Source organism: Dromiciops gliroides, chromosome 3, assembly GCF_019393635.1.
Source record: "Dromiciops gliroides isolate mDroGli1 chromosome 3, mDroGli1.pri, whole genome shotgun sequence".
Lineage (NCBI taxonomy): Eukaryota > Metazoa > Chordata > Mammalia > Microbiotheria > Microbiotheriidae > Dromiciops > Dromiciops gliroides.
The window spans coordinates 549,217,344-549,234,298 of NC_057863.1; the positions used below are offsets into that span (position 1 = coordinate 549,217,344).

General features: G+C 40.6%; 1 protein-coding gene across 2 annotated transcripts in view; it reads left to right on the forward strand.

Annotated features, from left to right (window-relative positions):
- Positions 1–16,955, forward strand: part of ACER3 (alkaline ceramidase 3) — a 216,768-nt gene that overhangs the window by 136,005 nt on the left and 63,808 nt on the right. For both annotated transcript variants that reach the window (XM_043998252.1, XM_043998253.1), the window contains 3 exons: positions 889–941; positions 6,507–6,588; positions 12,755–12,790. In XM_043998252.1, the coding sequence (XP_043854187.1) occupies positions 889–941; positions 6,507–6,588; positions 12,755–12,790 (171 nt within the window). The remainder of the gene's footprint in view (positions 1–888; positions 942–6,506; positions 6,589–12,754; positions 12,791–16,955) is intronic.

A 16,955-nucleotide genomic window follows, 5' to 3' on the forward strand; every position in this document is an offset into this window, starting at 1 on the left:
CTGGATGGATCTCTACCATTCTACCTTTCTAGTCTTATCTTTTGGGGTTTTTTGTTTGTTTGTTTGTTTGTTTTGTTTTTTAGTGAGGCAACTGGGGTTAAGTGACTTGCCCAGGGTCACACAGCTAGTAAGTGTTAAGTGTCTGAGGCCAGATTTGAACTCAGGTACTCCTGACTCCAGGGCCGGTGCTCTATCCACTGCGCCACCTAGCTGCCCCCCTAGTCTTATCTTAAGCTGTTCTTCTCTATGTGCTTTAAGTTCCAGGCAAAGTGGTCTACTGTTTTTCCCCTACATGCCCTATGTCCTCCTAATTCTATACTTTTGCTCAGGCTTTTTCCCTCCATTCCCCTTTCTGTTGATTCAAATCTTAAGTGTTCTTCAAGACTCAGCTCAAGTGGGACATCTCTATGAAGTCTTCTCTGATCTTCCTAGTGAAAAATTCTTTTTTTTCCTCAGACTTTGCATAGCACTTTTTCCCTCTTATGTCCTTATGTTCTGTTTTGTATTGCAGTTATTTATGTATCCCATATCTCCCTTTTAATTTGTAATTCTTTGAGACCAGGGACTTATCTAGCACAAAATTCTATGTAATAGCTGCTTAATTTTTATTTGCTGAACTGTTAAAGAATTTTTAAAGCCTTAGCCTCACCTTAAAAAAAAAAAGTATACCCAGTGGAAAGTGAGATGATGACTATGTTCAATACAATAGGCGTATATGCCATCCTCCCCACAAAGTTGCCTTCCGTCTATTATGTATTTCTCATACATATACCCCCAAAAAAGTGGTCAACATGGGATGGTTTTTCTGTAATTTTATTATCATGTTCATTTTTACATGAATAATTATTAAAATTTTGTGGTTTCAAATTTTGTCTTTTCTTTTTGTAGTTATTGGATGAACTACCCATGATCTACAGCTGTTGTATATTTGTCTACTGCATGTAAGTACTTGCATTTCAGAAGAGAGATGAACCAGCAGTTTGATTTATAATAAGTTATTCTAAAGCATTTCTCTTTTGATGTTAGAAGTGCAAGAATTATCCCAATGTTACACATGAGAGAACTGTGTGATTTGCCTCCAGTCACACCGCTAATCAGTGTAAGATCCACACTCAAATATAGGTATTTTATGTCCAAGAGACTGGTGCGTTTCCCACTACTTGGTGCTTCCTCTGCTTTTACCCCTACAATTGTGTTTTCCCCACAATAACATCAGATACGTGGTACAAGCACTCTTGCCATTGTACAGATGAGGAAAATGAAACTCAGAGAAAACCATGTAACTTGCCTGGGGCGACACTCTTAAGTGCCAAGGCTTGATCCCATGTCTTTTGAGGTCAAGACAAGAGCTCTTTCCATTTCCTCATGCTCTGAGGTTCATGAATAAATAATAATTTATATCAGATAAAGTTACATAACTTTCAAGAGTTTGAAACATATGTGTTATGTATACTCTATGATTTCACTGGTGTCCTTGTTCTTGCTATTGATACAGATGGCAATATCTCCACACCTGAATGAACACTTCTACAGTGTCTGTAGTATAGTTTATATGACCCAAAAATGCATTGCCTGATGTCTAACTTCTTAGTGATGAGCTTCTCTTCCCTCAGGCATTTAGACACACAGCCAGTCTCCATGCCCAGACTTGAAGCTTTTCCAGCTGGGTTGGGCCTCCCTTCATGTATCCTTTAAGAGCCCAGGGTCACCTCTACATCATGATGAGAAACTGAAGAACCTTATTGGAAAAAGTATTATTCATGTTGAATATAAATTTATGTTATCTCAAAACTATAGTTTCCGTTTAGAAAGGAGCTGAGATAGTTGGTTTAAAATTGATTGCCCTCAGAATCAGTGTCTCTTTGTATCAGGGATGCCTGGTCACACACTCCTTACCCTTTTCTTCCTACTTTAAAACACTTTATCTGTGATATTGGCAGTATCTGACATTTTACTTACTAAGCTCTTTTGCCTCTCCTCTTTACTTTGAAGGCATTACTCTTCAGAATGTCACCAGGTATTTAAACCCTGTGCTTGTGCGCTCTCTCTCTCTCTCTCTCTCTCTCTCTCTCTCTCTCTCTCTCTCTCTCTGCATCACCCCTCCTAAACCTGTCCTTTTCTGTCATGGAGACCTCCAGTCCCTCCTCCCTTTAGTACTTTTTCAGGCCATTATTCCCACTCGGGGGGTATACAGATGTTCAGGGAAGACTGGTACCTCTGGTGTAAGGGCTGCTGAACCCTTTTTAGGGCTGTTTTCTACCTTGGGTATCCACCTTCCACCCAACTTTCACCAGTGGTTCCACTGGTGGCATTAGCCACTCCCTGGTAAACTGTTTCAGCCAATGGGCTAAACCAGATTGAGGATAATCAAGGGATCTTAAACCTGTTGGTGAGTTAGGGGGCCATCTACCTCAAGCATATGAAGAATTCCCCCAGTAGAATGCAAGGATGGGAACAGGTTGTTCCCACAGCCATGAAGGTGGCTGAATAAGATGCTTTGGAGCACTTAGAGTTAGACTTCAAAGAGGCCAATGTCTTCTACTGCATCCTGGCCCATCGCCAGTCATCTTGACTTTTGTCTTGCCACTGGACTTTGATGATTGGAAGAGAGAGAGAGGGGCTGACAACATGGAACTCTGCCTCATTTAAACCCAATTTATGTGCAAATCAAAAGACATCACCCATACCGTTTTACCATTTTCACCTACCTCAAAGTCCTGTGGCAACAGGCAAGTAACAAAGCAGCAGGTATGGATACAGTGAGAGCTGTAGTCACAACCCTGCAAGCAGGCACAGCCCAGGCCATAGGGCCATTTTCTCAATGGACTGAAGAAGCATTGGGATTTGACAGACCCCTGGGGGTCTGAGCAGCCTTTTTTAAGGACTGCACTGCTCACTTCCTGACATGAGGAAGGAGCTAGAAAAAGTGCCCTCAAAATTATCTGCCTCACTTAACCAAACCTGGCCTGCTTACCACAGCAGATAGGGATCCTGCCCTGAAGTTAATAAACCTACACAAAAAAAATGTGCAAAAACTTTTGTAAAGATGATTCCACTCACCATTGGTACATGGAATGTATGCACACTTATGGATGACTTGAAATCCAGTAGAGATGAGAAATGAACAGCTCTTGTTTCAAGAGAACTCAGCAGGTTTCTCATCTAAATAGCATCCCTGAATGAAACAAAGGTGGCAAATGAAAGCCAGCTTACTGAAGCTAGAGCTGGATACATGTTTTGCTGGAGTGGTTGCAGTGGTGTGGAGCACGTGAACCTGGCATACATTTCACAATCAAAACGAATCTAGTCAACAAGCTTGTCCGCCTCCCAAAAGGAGGGAACAACAGGCTCGTGACAGTGCAATTGCCACTTGCAGGAAAGTGCCATGCCATTGCATATGCTCCCTGAGGACCCTCAGCATCAGTGTGCCAAAAGAGGAGAAGCTTGTAATTCTGGGTGACTTTAACACCAGAGTAGGCACAGACTATCAAGACATGGCAGGAAGTCCTTGGAAAGAGTGGAGTAGGAAACAGCAACCGCAATGGTCACTTATTACTGAAGACTTGTGTATCTCATGACCTACCAACACTGTCTTCCATTTACCTAAACACAATAAAATGTTGTAGATAATATCATCACAGCAAACATTAGCATTTAATAGACTTATAATAAGAAGAGACAAAATGTGTGAGTGATGAAGGTGATATGTGACACAGAGTGCTGGACCAATCATAGGTTTATCCTCTCCAAATTAAACATTCACATTCAACAGAAGTGTGGGCCCAAGGCAAGACAACTGCCGGAAGATTTGATGTCAGCAGAATAAAGCACTTCTCCTGGTGAAAATAGTTTGTTACTAACTCAGAGGAGAAACTGAACCAACACATGGTCAACCACAGTGGAGCAACTTTGAGAGGTTTGGTGTACAGCACTACATTTACTCATCTGTACTAGAACACTCGCAAACATCAAAATTGGTTTGATGAAAATAATGGGGAAATTCATGAGTTGCTAAATGAAAAATGAGAACTCCACAGGGTTTACCAGCAGTATAGTTTGTCTCTAAGAAGGCAATGTTTAATGCCATCAAAAGTAATGTGCAAGCAAAGCTTAGAGAGATGCTTGATTCTTGGCTCAGTAAGAAGGCACATGTAATTCAGTTTTACACTAATATTAATGATCATAGCACTTTCATGATGCCCTAAAGGCTATTTGTGGGCCAAAGACCTATGGTACTTCTCAACTACTCAACAGTGATGGAGCCACATTGATTAATAAAAGGACATTATCGTGGAGAGAAGGGCTGAACACTTCTATAGCATTCTCATCGGACTGTCATCAGCCAGAGTAGGAATAATGGCCTGAAAAAATACTAAAGGGAAGAGGGATTGGAGGCGCTGCCTTTCTTTAGGAAATGTGAACATTTTTATTTCCAGAAAGTAAGGGTTCTTGAACATGTTACATACCTTTTCAGGTGTTGTTATCATGCCTCAAGATGGGAATAATGGAGAAGAGGTAGAATGATGCTCCAGACTTCAGTTAAATCTTGAATTCCCACTAGTTCATCTGTCAGTAATGGCAGCAGTAACAATGTCTTCCCCACTGCTCCCCCTTTCCCTTTTACTTTAATATACCAAACTTTTAGCATTTTCTTGGTATGGAAACATTTTCTATCATCCTTCTATAAGAGATCTCAACTTTCTGTTGTAGATAACTTAGTAGATAAGCCTTTCAGGGCTGTCTGAAACTCATAGCAGTTAAGATCTTGCCCATAATCCCACACTTAGTAAATGTGAGAGAACAGGGTCCAGAGTAGAGAGAGTGCCCAGCAGTGCTTCAAGCTCATTTAATGAACATTTATTAATCACCTTCTCTCTGCCAGACACCGTACTAGGCTCTGGGAATACAAAGAATGAGACCGTCCCTCTCCTTTAGGAGCTCAAGATTCTCCATCTGGCACTCTTCGATTGCCCTAGAACTACAGAAAAAATGCAATTTGTCTTTGGTTTACTCTGTAACTGGAGAGTAGGTTTTCTGGTGTGTTTGCAAATCAGACCAACTTTTCTACATAAACAAAATAAATACAAGGTGATTTTATCAGGGAGGGCACTCAGGAAAGACATTATAGAGAAGGTGGTGCTTGAGCTGAGTTTTGAAGGAAACGAGGGATCAGTAGTGAGAAGGGAATTGCATTCCCAATATTCCTTGCATGAGGAATGGCCAGAACAAAGGCAAAGAGACAGGGAATGGAGTGTCGTGTGTGAGGAATAATAAGAAGCCCAATTTGGCTGGATTGTAGAGTGCAGAAGCATTGGGAGTATATGACATACAGAGGCTAGAAAGGTAGGTTAGTGGCCACTCATGAAGGGCTTTAAAAGCCAAAAAAAGTTATATTTGCCCCAAGACACAAATACTCTGATGAGTTCATTGAGTAAGGAAATAGCATAGAAACACCTATGCTTTAGGGAAATTAATTTTTATGTGGAGGGTGGCTTAAAATGCAGAGAGACTTAATCCAGAGAGGCCATTTAGAAGGCTATTGCAGTAGTCCAGGTGACAGGTGTCTGACAGGTGACTGAGGCCCCAGGACTTCCTTGTGGTCAATGATGAAGCTAGAAAGTAGAGCCCAGATCTCTTGATCCCAAGGCTAAATCTAATTTGTCAGTGTCCCGTGATGTCTAATAAAGCTCCTCTAGTAAGACTACAAGTTAAGTCAATAAGCATTTATTAAGTGCTTACTGTGTGTCAGACACTGTTGCAGTCCCTGCCTTCAAAGACCCCAGGAGAAAACATGCAAACTGTGAGGGACGTACTAGAGAAACACAAAGTAGACAGAAGTAGCCTGAGAGGGAAAGGCATCAGCAGCAGGGGGTATGGGCCAGGACGGACCTCCTACAGTGGATGGCATTTGAGCTAAGGATTCTTACTGACATCATGACGCGGTCACTTCTGCCCTATCTTTTGATGTCCTCCATCCCCAAGAGGTCACGCAGCTTTATGGCACAGATCCAGGGACATTTACAACATGAGGAAAAATGCATGCAGACACCCCAGTAACTAGTCCCTTTAGGGCTACACGAAGGGCTCTTCCCCTGGTTCTCCTGCACTCCCTCTTGCTAACACACTTGGTTCTGTGGTCACACACATTATCAGGGCCCATTGATGGCACATCCTCTCGGAGTTCTGGGCTTCCTTTTTTCTTTTCCTTTCCTGTCTTCAGAACTTGTGAAGAGTAAAAGAAACTGATGCCCTCATTGAGCCAACAAGTGCTGTCTTTCTGCCCCCAAAGCTCAACTCTCTGTCTCCCTGATTGTCTGCTAACCCAGTATGTCCGGTCATCTTATCAATGATTATCAAGCCCGATTTATTTGAAAGCTGTAAAGTAATATTCCAAAGAGATATTTTTAATTACCACAAATCATATAGCATGTAGGAAGAGAAAAACAACCTGGGTTTTTTTGTTATGATGATTCTGCTTTTTTAAATATGTGTCTTTTCTGTTTTAGGTTTGAAAGTTTCAAGGCCAAGAACACAGTGAATTACCACCTGATTTTTATATTAGTGCTATTCAGCTTAATAGTAACCACAGTAAGTCCTGTTTTGTGTCCTACGGAGCTGTGGATGTGAATGAGTAATTTTCTTGCCATTTAGGGTTGGCACATTGTCATCTCCTAAGTTTTGACTCATACTGGGCCAGCAGAAGACAGCTCTCTGATCAAAGATGGATAGAGACCTGGCTTAGAGAGATTATAGCCAGGAAAGTTTTTTCCTGTGCAGATGTCAGTTCTTGCTTTAAATGATGTCTTATAAAAACACTTCATTTTTCTTTTATTAAGGGAAGGAGGGGGGAAATAAATCTTTAGTGGAACGAAAAGGAATCATCTTAAATTTTGTGCAGTAGGGCAAAGAGCATTAGATTTAGGAAATCCTATCAGTATCATAGGATTCAAAGCTGGAAGTAATCTTAGAACTCAAGTTCAACCCCCTCATTTAACAGAGGGGAAAACCAAGGCTCAGAAAGTCAAGGTCACCAAAGTTGCCAAAAATTGTACAGCTGTTAATAACTGGAGAGGGGATTGTAAAAGAGAAAATCGACAATTTTGATTACATAAAACTAAAAAGCTTTTGCATAAATGAGATAGAGTTAGAAGAGAAATAGTAGAGCAGGGCAAATAATTGCATTAAAAATCTGATAAGGGCAGCTAGGTAGTGCAGTGGATAGATCACCAGCCCTGGATTCAGGAGGACCTGAGTTCAAATCCAGCCTCAGACACTTAACACTTACTAGCTGTGTGACCCTGGGCAAGTCACTTAACCCCAATTGCCTAACCAAAAAAAAAATCTCTGATAAAAAGTCTGATATACAAAATATATGGGAAATTAAAACAACTATCCAACACCAGAAGTCTTTCTCCAGTAGATAAGTAATCAGATGATATGAACAATTTTCAAAACAATAACTATTCATGACATCGAAATGTATTTCCAAATATGTTCATTATTAGTGAGAGACATAAAAGTTAAAACAAGTCTAAGGTTTCACCTCACGCTATACAAATTAGTGAGACCAGTGAATGTTTGAGAAGCTATGAGAAGACAAGCATCTGCTACACTTTTGGTGGAATGGTGAAGCCTTTGGACCGTTCTGGATTTCACCTTGGAATTATTCAAGAAAAGTGACTAAATTGCTTATATACTCTGACCTAATAATCCTTTTTGTGGGCATATGCCCCAACAAAGTCAAAGATAGAAATGATGGTGATGATATGATAGATAACCTTTATATAGCACCTTAAAATTGGCAAAGCAGTTTACAAATATTATTTCATTTGATCCTCATAACAACCCCGGGAAGTAGTTGCTATTATTTTCTCACTTTACAGTTGAGGAAACTGAGTCAAGCAGAGGTTAAGTGACTTGCACAGGTCACACAGCCAGTGTCTAAGACTGGATTTGAATTCAGGTCTTCCTGACCCTAGACCCTTTGCTCTATTCCCTGTGCCATCTATGAAAGTATGTGTTCGTTATATCAAGATTTTCCTTAATTTTTTCCTTTATCACTCTATAAGAAAGGATTGAGGTAAAGGTGATGAAAAGACAAAAGACCTCAATAAAATGGGGTAGTTTTGGCTGGTATTCTAAATAAAAGATCTGCCATTTGAATGTAGAATTCAGACTCCCAATCTAAGCCACTGCCCACCACCACTGTCTGTTCTGCTGTGTTCTGTCTCTATGACCCTGAGGAGTTCATTTCCTTTCTCTGAACCTCAGTCTGTAAAAATTAGGATAATAGGGGCACCTAGATGGCACAGTGGCCCTGGATTCGGGAGGACCTGAGTCCAAATCTGGACTCAGACACTTGACACTTAACTAGCTGTGTGACCCTGGGCAAGTCACTTAACCCTCATTGCCCTGACCAAAAAAAAAAAAAAGATAATAATACTTGCCATGTATGGGGGGGGGGGTTGGATCAAATGAAATCATTTATAAAATCTATGAATCAAAATGTGCTATATAAATGTAAACTAATCATGTTTTAGTGACATTTAAATACAACATAGTGAAGCATTTCATTTCAGAGAAAATACTGACCCTGATATCCTGTGGGCTCAATTTGCCCTGCATAATTAGTAGTCAACAAGGTGAAGCTGTGGCAGTTGTTTTCTAAGACCTTGGGTCTTCCTCTTTTAGTAACAGGCATTTTGCATTGAGCAAATGTTCTCTACTTCCTTTATAAAGCCCTCCACTGCCTTGGATGATCCTTGGGGCAAATGCTAAAACATGGACCATAGGGTGATAGTGCCTTTTTCATCCTCAGATCTTTTTTTTTTTTTTTTTAGTGAGGCAATTGGGGTTAAGTGACTTGCCCAGGGTCACACAGCTAGTAAGTGTGAAGGGTCTGAGGATGGATTTGAACTCAGGTACTCCTGACTCCAGGGCCGGTGCTCTATCCACTGCGCCACCTAGCTGCCCCAAGATCTTCTTATTTCACTTTGTTTGGACCTCTCCTTTGCTCCTTCTGTGCCCTATCTTATCCATACATGTCCCCTCCTAGAACAGTAGAGGCTCATGAAGGGCAGGCACTTTTCCAGTTTTTGTCCTTATGTACCCAGTACAATGCATTGGACACAGCAGGCAACTTAATAAATGTTTCTTGAACGGGGATCTCTATTTAATCCTGTACTGTTTCACATTCGTATCGGTTATTTGGATAAATGCATAGATAGTACATTCATCAAAATTGCAAGTGACACAGCTGGGGGAATAGTTAACACACTACATAATACATTGTATTACTGTAGGTTCCCCTGGCTAGAACATTGGACTGAATCACTTAAAGTGAAATTTAATAAGGATACACCGAAAGTCTTATACTTGGGTTCAGCAAAATCAGTTTCAAAAAAAAAATAAAAAATTTTCATTTTCATTTTAAAAATTTTAATCACTTTCACAAGTACAAGATGGGAGAAGAGTAACTAGAAAGCAATTTGTCTGAAAAAGGTCTAAATGGGTTTTTAAAACAGATTTTTGTTAAAATTTTTAATTCTAATTTTTTAAATATTAATAGCAACTAGATGTCCCCCTATATCCCTCTCTTTTCCACCTCCCAGAGAGCCATATTTTATAACAAAGAATTAAAATTTTAAAAGAGGAAAAAGAAAAAAAAGAGAAAAACCAAACAACATATTGAAAAAAGCCTAATGATGCAACATTTCACATCCATGGATCTCCCTCCCTGAAGAAGAGATGGGGGAAGTGTCATATCTCTGCTTTAGTGGCAAGCTTGTTCTTTTTAATTCTGTGTATTTGGTTTCAGTTGTTTGTGGTTATTGTTCTTCCATTTACATTGTTGTAATCATTGTGCACATTGTCTTCCTGGCTCTTCTTACTTTACTTTGCAGCAGTTCGTATAAGTCTTTCCATATTTCTCTATATTCATCATAAACTTACAGCACAGTAATACTTCATTGTGTTCATGTGCCACAGTTTCTTTAGTCATTCCCAAATCAATGGGCATCTGATCTTAGGGATTTTAATGGACTGCAAACTCAATATGAGTCAATAGTATGACATGACAGCCAAAAAAGAAAATGTCGTCTTAGGCCATGCTGATAGATAGGACACAGTTTGGTGGCACAGTGGATAGAACACACACAGGGCTGTATAAAATCAGGGCTCAGCTGATTATGCTAGCTAATTATACTAGACCTTGGGCAAGTCACTTAACCTGTTTGCCTTAGTTTTCTCAACTATAAAATGAGGAAAATAGTAACACCTGCCTCCCAGTTTTGTTGTGAGAATAAAATGAGAGAAAATTTGCAAAGTGCTTAGCACAGTGCCTGGCACAAAATAGACACAATAAATGCTCATTTCCTTTCTTCCTTCCTTCCTTTCTTCCTATTAGACATAATAGTTTTGTACTCAGCCCTCATCAGACTGCATCTGGAATATTATTTTCAGTTCTGGGTGGCGAATTTTGGGAAAGACTTTAATAAACTACATTCTCCAGAAGAGGCAACCAAGATGGTGTTAGGATTTTAAAGGGATGTGATTATCTGCGTTGTATTGGAAGGTCTTGTCTAATGGAACGGTGATTAGACATGTCTGGCTTGTCCCAAGAGGTCAGAACTAGAAGCAGTGAGTAGAAGCTGCGGAGGTAAATTTAGATTTGAAAAAAGAGAAAGAAAGAAAAGCTTCCTAGCCATTTGAGCTATCTAGAAGTAACTTACAAGGGAGTAGGTCTCCTATTACTGGAGTTTTTCAAGCAAAGACTGGATGACTACCTGTTGAGTAGGTTGTAGAGCTTCCATAAGAGAAAAGCATGTGCTTTCCCCACTTCATGGAATTAGGAAAAAAGGCAACCATCTAAACCAGACATTATAAGAAGAGGGGAAAGATGATCCTCAACACCGTCATTCTTTGTTTTTAAATCATAATGTTCCTCCAAGCCTAAGGAGGAAAATAGTCATTCAGAAAGATCAAAAAGCATTGCATGAGGGCCATTTGCATTGCCTAATTTACCTCCAGAAACAGGGAATTTACAGCAACCACAGGTTGCCATCCTACAAAAAAAGATAAAACTCTTCCCAGAGATGCCCCTGCTTTTTCTAGAATACATTTGGTAAGGATCTGATATCCTAGGTTCCAGAAAGCACTGGAACCAGACAGTTGTAGCCCATTCCTGGCTCTTTAGAAGCCAGCTGTGTGCTATGGTAGCCAAAAAAAGCCAACATACCCTTAGGCTGCATGGTTAGGATCCTGGTGTGCAGAACAAGGTGAAGGTCCTATTCTATTCAGTCTTGGTCACATGCCATCTAGACTAAGACCTCATTAACCTTAGTTTAGGTATCACATTTTAGGAGAGACTTTGACAACCTAGAGCTTCTCCAAATAAGAGTGACTAAGATGGTGAAGTATCTAAGACCATGTATGTAGGAATAGATTTTACTTGTTCCGTTGTTTCAGTTGTGTCCAACTCTTCACAACTCCATTTGAGGTTTTCTTGGCAAAGAGACTGGAGTGGTTTGCCATTTCCTTCTCCAGAAGGAAACTGAGGCAGGCAGGGTTAAGTGAGTTGCCCAGGGTCACATAGCTAGTGAGTGTCTGAGGCTAAATTTGAACTCAGGAAGATAAGTCTTCCTGACCCCAGGCCTAGCACTCTGTGCTCTTGCCACCCAACTGCCCCATGAATGGATTTATCACTTTACTTTTCTTTCTTTCTTTTTTTTTTTTTTTTGGTGAGACAATTGGGGTTAAGTGACTTGCCCAGGGTCACACAGCTAGTAAGTGATAAGTGTCTGAGGCCGAATTTGAACTCAAGTCCTCCTGACTCCAGGGATGGTGCTCTAGCCACTGCGCCACCTAGCTGCCTCGGATTTATCACTTTTCCAAAGTACTATTGGAGAGGCGGCTAGGTGGCGCAGTGGATAAAGCACCAGCCCTGGATTCAGGAGGACCTGAGTTCAAATATGACCTCAGACACTTGACACTTACTAGCTGGGTGACCCTGGGCAAGTCACTTAACCCCCATTGCCCTGCCCAAAAAAAAGAATTTGGGGCAGCTAGATGGCACAGTGGATAGAGCACCAGCCCTGGAGTCAGGAGTACCTGAGTTCAAATCCGGCCTCAGACACTTAACACTTACTAGCTGTGTGACCCTCGGCAAGTCACTTAACCCCAACTGCCTCACTAAAAAAAAAAAAAAGACTCTAAAAAAGTACTATTAGGCAGCCTACACTTGATATGAAAACTGTGTTGAATCAAATTTCTCAGAATCATCAATTCAGAGCTAAAAGGTAGTCTAGTTCAACCCCCGTTATTTTACAAAGAAGAAAATAGACCCAGAAAGATAGGTATTTGTTCAAGGTCATACAGCAAGTTAATGGCAGGACAAAGGCTAAATCCTAGTTTGCCAGACTCCCACCCTTTCTTTCATTTAAAAAAAAAAAAGTCTTTCTCCTTTATTGTAGAGCTGATAAAATGAGGCCCTGAAGAAGGGAAGTGCCTTCTTTCCCAAGGTCATACTTAATCTTGGAGCTAAAATTCAAATCCAGATATTTTCACTCACAGAATGTACTCTTTTTACTGTCTGGATTTTTCAGTTTATCCAGATTACCCCCAAGAGGGACCAAAGTCAGGACTGAAAAATAAATAGCATTTGTCAGATAGAGGATGGCGTGGCTTGTGTTTGAAGGTTGGGTTGCTGGGTCTTTTTGAAGGCCTACATTAATGTATGTTTCTTTTAACTCTGCAGGTTTACTTAAAAGTTAAAGAACCGATATTCCACCAGGTAAGTCTTTTCTTCCCTCTGAGTACTTGATTGTTTAACATAAGAGTCTGAATTATCTTTTTCAGTCATTTATGTCTACATATGTATAAATACACTGAGATTCACAAGCCTGGCATCACCTGTGACTTCTCTCTTTAATCATCCTGCATATCTAATCTCTTGCCAAGTGTTGTCATTTTTACCTTTACAACATGTCTTCCCACTGCTAATGCCTCTCCAGAGATTACCTCAAATTTACCCTGACATAGCTTGTTAGGACATAATCATTTACATGTTGTCTCCTGCATTAGAATGTGAGCTCCTTAAGGGCAGGGATTGTTTTTTACTTCTTTATATCTCCAGGCCTCAGCACAGGGCCTGGCCACAGTAAGGGCTTCAGTGCCTATTGCTTATGCTCTTGATCATAAGCATAATCATGATTATGATAATGACAATACAGTTATTTTTTGTTTGTTTGTTTGTTTTTTTAGTGAGGCAATTGGGGTTAAGTGACTTGCCCAAGGTCACACAGCTAGTAAGTGTTAAGTGTCTGAGGCTGGATTTGAACTCAGGTACTCCTGATTCCAGGGCCGGTGCTCTATCCACTGCGCCACCTAGCTGCCCCGACAATACAGTTATAAAATGAAAATATATTGTGAGTACAAAGGGAGAACTTGCTGGGTAAAGGAATGCTGTAGTGAATCCTTTTAAAGTACACATTTTTTAGGGGCAGCTAGATGGCACAGTGGATAGAGCACCGGCCCTGGAGTCAGGAGTACCTGAGTTCAAATCCGGCCTCAGACACTTAACACTCACTAGCTGTGTGACCCTGGGCAAGTCACTTAACCCCAATTGCCTCACTAAAAAACCAAAAAAAGAAAAAAGTACACATTTTTTTAAGGGCAGCTAGGTGGCACAGTGGATGAAGCACCAGCCCTGAATTCAGGAGGACCTGGGTTCAAATCGAACCTCAGACACTTGACACTTATTAGCTGTATGACCCTGGGCAAGTCACTTAACCCTCACTGCCCCACCCCCCCGAAAAAAGTACAGTTTTCTTCCTTTCTCTTTTTGTTCTAAAAGTTTGAACTTTTGTGTGTTAGGTTTTCTTAAAGTGAAATATAGTTCTATTTGATCGTCCTTTTACTTGTATAGTGCTTTTTAGTAACCATGAAAATAATCAGGAATATAAACTTTATTATTAACATGATTTCCATATTTACATGCATCAGTGATCAAGGTCTATTACTCCTTCCACCAGTGCAGATGGCAAACCATCTAGGCCTTCTCAACCTGGACAGTTCTTTTTCATGTTTTTTCCTTGATTTTCCATGAAGAATCTACCTAATGCCCTGGAGGACATCTGATTCTATTACGATCTTGTGAATACCAGGGTAGAACTCAGAGGGCCCAACTGTTTTTCCTCACCCTTGTTGTTTAACTGGTCTGCTTCCCTTTGTTTTACCTATACTTACTCATGTTAATCATGAATGATAACTCATATTTATGGAATAGGACATTATAGTTTCCAGAGTCCTTTTCTGTGAAACAGCCCTATACAGCACAAGAATTCATATTCCTACTTCACAGATGAGGAAACTGAGGTGGAGTTATTTGTTGAAGGTATAAAACCAAGAAATAGAAGTTTGAAGAAACAAGTGTGGTAGCATTCTGGAAATGACTAAAGGAGATATACAATCTCTTTTTCATATTCCTCTAGAATATGCTAGGAAGAGCCTTTAGAGGTGGTAGGCTCTCCCTCATTAGAGATTTTCAAACAGGGGCTAGATGATTCTTGTGTTAGGTTATGTTACTCTCTATATACATACATACGTATGTTAGGTATGTTATAATTTGGGTAGGGGTTGGACTAGATGGTCAATAAGGTCTCTTCCAACTCTCAAATTTGGTGATTCTGTTACCTACAGTCCTCTATAAATAAGAGCCCTTAGTTCTCTTCATTCACCACCGTAACTATGTCTCAGCCCAAATTAATTAAAACCCCCTAGTCTTATTTTGATTTAGTAAGAGAAGCTGGGGCCCAGTGTTCCCTGCGCTGTACTCTAGGTACTGGGCAGAGGGTGAGAAGGGAAGGAAAGATGAAAAATGTAAGCAATGGTGCATGTGGAGTGTAAGGGGCTAAAATTCTAGCTAGTCTGTCTAAAATACCTAATGAGTGGTCGCCAATAAATTATAAACTTTAGCAAAAGTTTGACTTTTAAGCATTTATTAAGGAGAATAAGAATTTGGTGAAGAGAAAGAGAAAGGCCTAGATTCATCTATCTATTAAAGGGAGAGCACATTTCTAGCTCCCTTCTCCACCAAAGTCCTCAGGAAAGAGCATGAGTCAGAGTGCCAGCCTCCCCATTCCTCCTCCCACCAGCCAACCTCACTTCCTGACGCCAAAGAAAAGACGCACAAAGAAGGTCTTGCCCTCAGAGACCTTCTCCTCATGGTGGAGCTTTCCTACAGTAAGTCTCCAGCAGGTGGCGTCATTCCAATCGTTACAATAGGAAACCAACTACATACAGACAGATACAGAAGCAAAGATAGAGCTGAGTCTGTGCATTTAAAAGAAGTAAACTTCACAGGTTGAGGATGAGAAAGTGATAGAGAGGCACGGCTAGTTCATGTGAAAAGAACTTCAGGGGTTTAGTGGATTGCAAGTTTCCCATGAGCCCACAGTCCGATATGAGAGCCACAAAAGCTTAAGGCTCAAGAAGTACGGAGATGTAGTACCATGTTCAGCTCTATGTACCACATTTTAGGAGGAACATTGACCCCCAGGATGCATTCAGAAGAGGATGGTGAGGATGGGGAAGGAGGGACTGAGACCATGCCGTGTGAGAATAAGGTGGAAGACTGTTTAGCTTGGAGAATAAAAGAATTTTAAGGGACACTTAATAGCTTTCTTCAAGTATTTTCAGGACTTTCCAGTAGAAAAGAGATTAGATTTGTTCTGCTTTACCTCAGTGGACATTTCTAGAGAAGATTTCAAGTTAATGTGAAGAAAAACTTAACAGTTAGCACTGCCCAAAAGTTCATTGGACTGCCTGAAGAGGTGGTGGATTTCTTGTCAAAGGAAATCTTCAAGAGACTGTTTCACCACTTGTCAGGAGTATAACTCTGAAAGGCATTGGACTAGATGTCCTATAAGGTGCCTTTTAGGCTCTGAAATTCCCAGATTCTATTATCTACATTATACAGATGACAAAACTGAACTTGGGCTGACTTGCCTAAGAGCACCCAGCAAGTTAGTGGTAGAGCCAAGATTCCAATGACAATCTTGGATCCAAGACCACTCCTCCATCTGCTGCAGTGTAGAGTTATCAGAGGTTTGGGTGTGGAGGCAGGAAGACCTACAGATCTCGATGTGGAAGGGGCCTCTGTCACCATCTGTCGCAGGCCTCTCGTTTAACGTATGAGGGAACAAAAAAAACACCCCATAGCATTTCCCCAATCCTTCCAAATGTCATCAGATTCATCCTTGGCACCTTCTTCCTCTTCTTTAAATTGCTGAGCCTACCCAAAAAATAAATAAATTGCTGAGCCATAGTCACACAGGTCGTAAGTGCCAAGAGGTTAGATTTGAATCCAAGTCCTCTGACTCCAGTTCTGTGTTCTTTCTGGTGTTCCATGCTGCCTCCTTAGATACTGACCAGCTTTGTGACCCTGGGCAAGTCACTTAATGTCTTCCAGCTTCCATTTCCTTATCTGTAAAATTGGGATAATAATGGTATCTCCTTGCTAAGGTTGTCAGGGTCAAATGAGATAAAACAGATACATTACTTGACAAACTATAAAGTGCTACAGAAATGTCAGCCTGAATTATTATCACACCTCTTGTCTTCTCTCCACCTTACATTTGTCATGTTTGTCACATGCTATTTTTTAAACCCTCACAACCACTTTGTAAAATAAGAACAGGTATTTTCACCTCCATCTGACAGATGAAAACTGACAGGATTATTCTCAATTCTATAGACTTTATAGATTACACAGTTCTTTCCTAACATCAAACCTAGGAAGTAGGTAATGCAAGTATTATTTTACAGATGAGAAAACTGAGATGCAGTGAGGTTGTGTGCCTTGCTCACAGATATAGTTTGTGCCTGAACTGAGACTTGAACCCGGGTCTTCTGTTTTCTAGTCTAGTACTCTTTCAGTTCATACTTAAGATCCTATT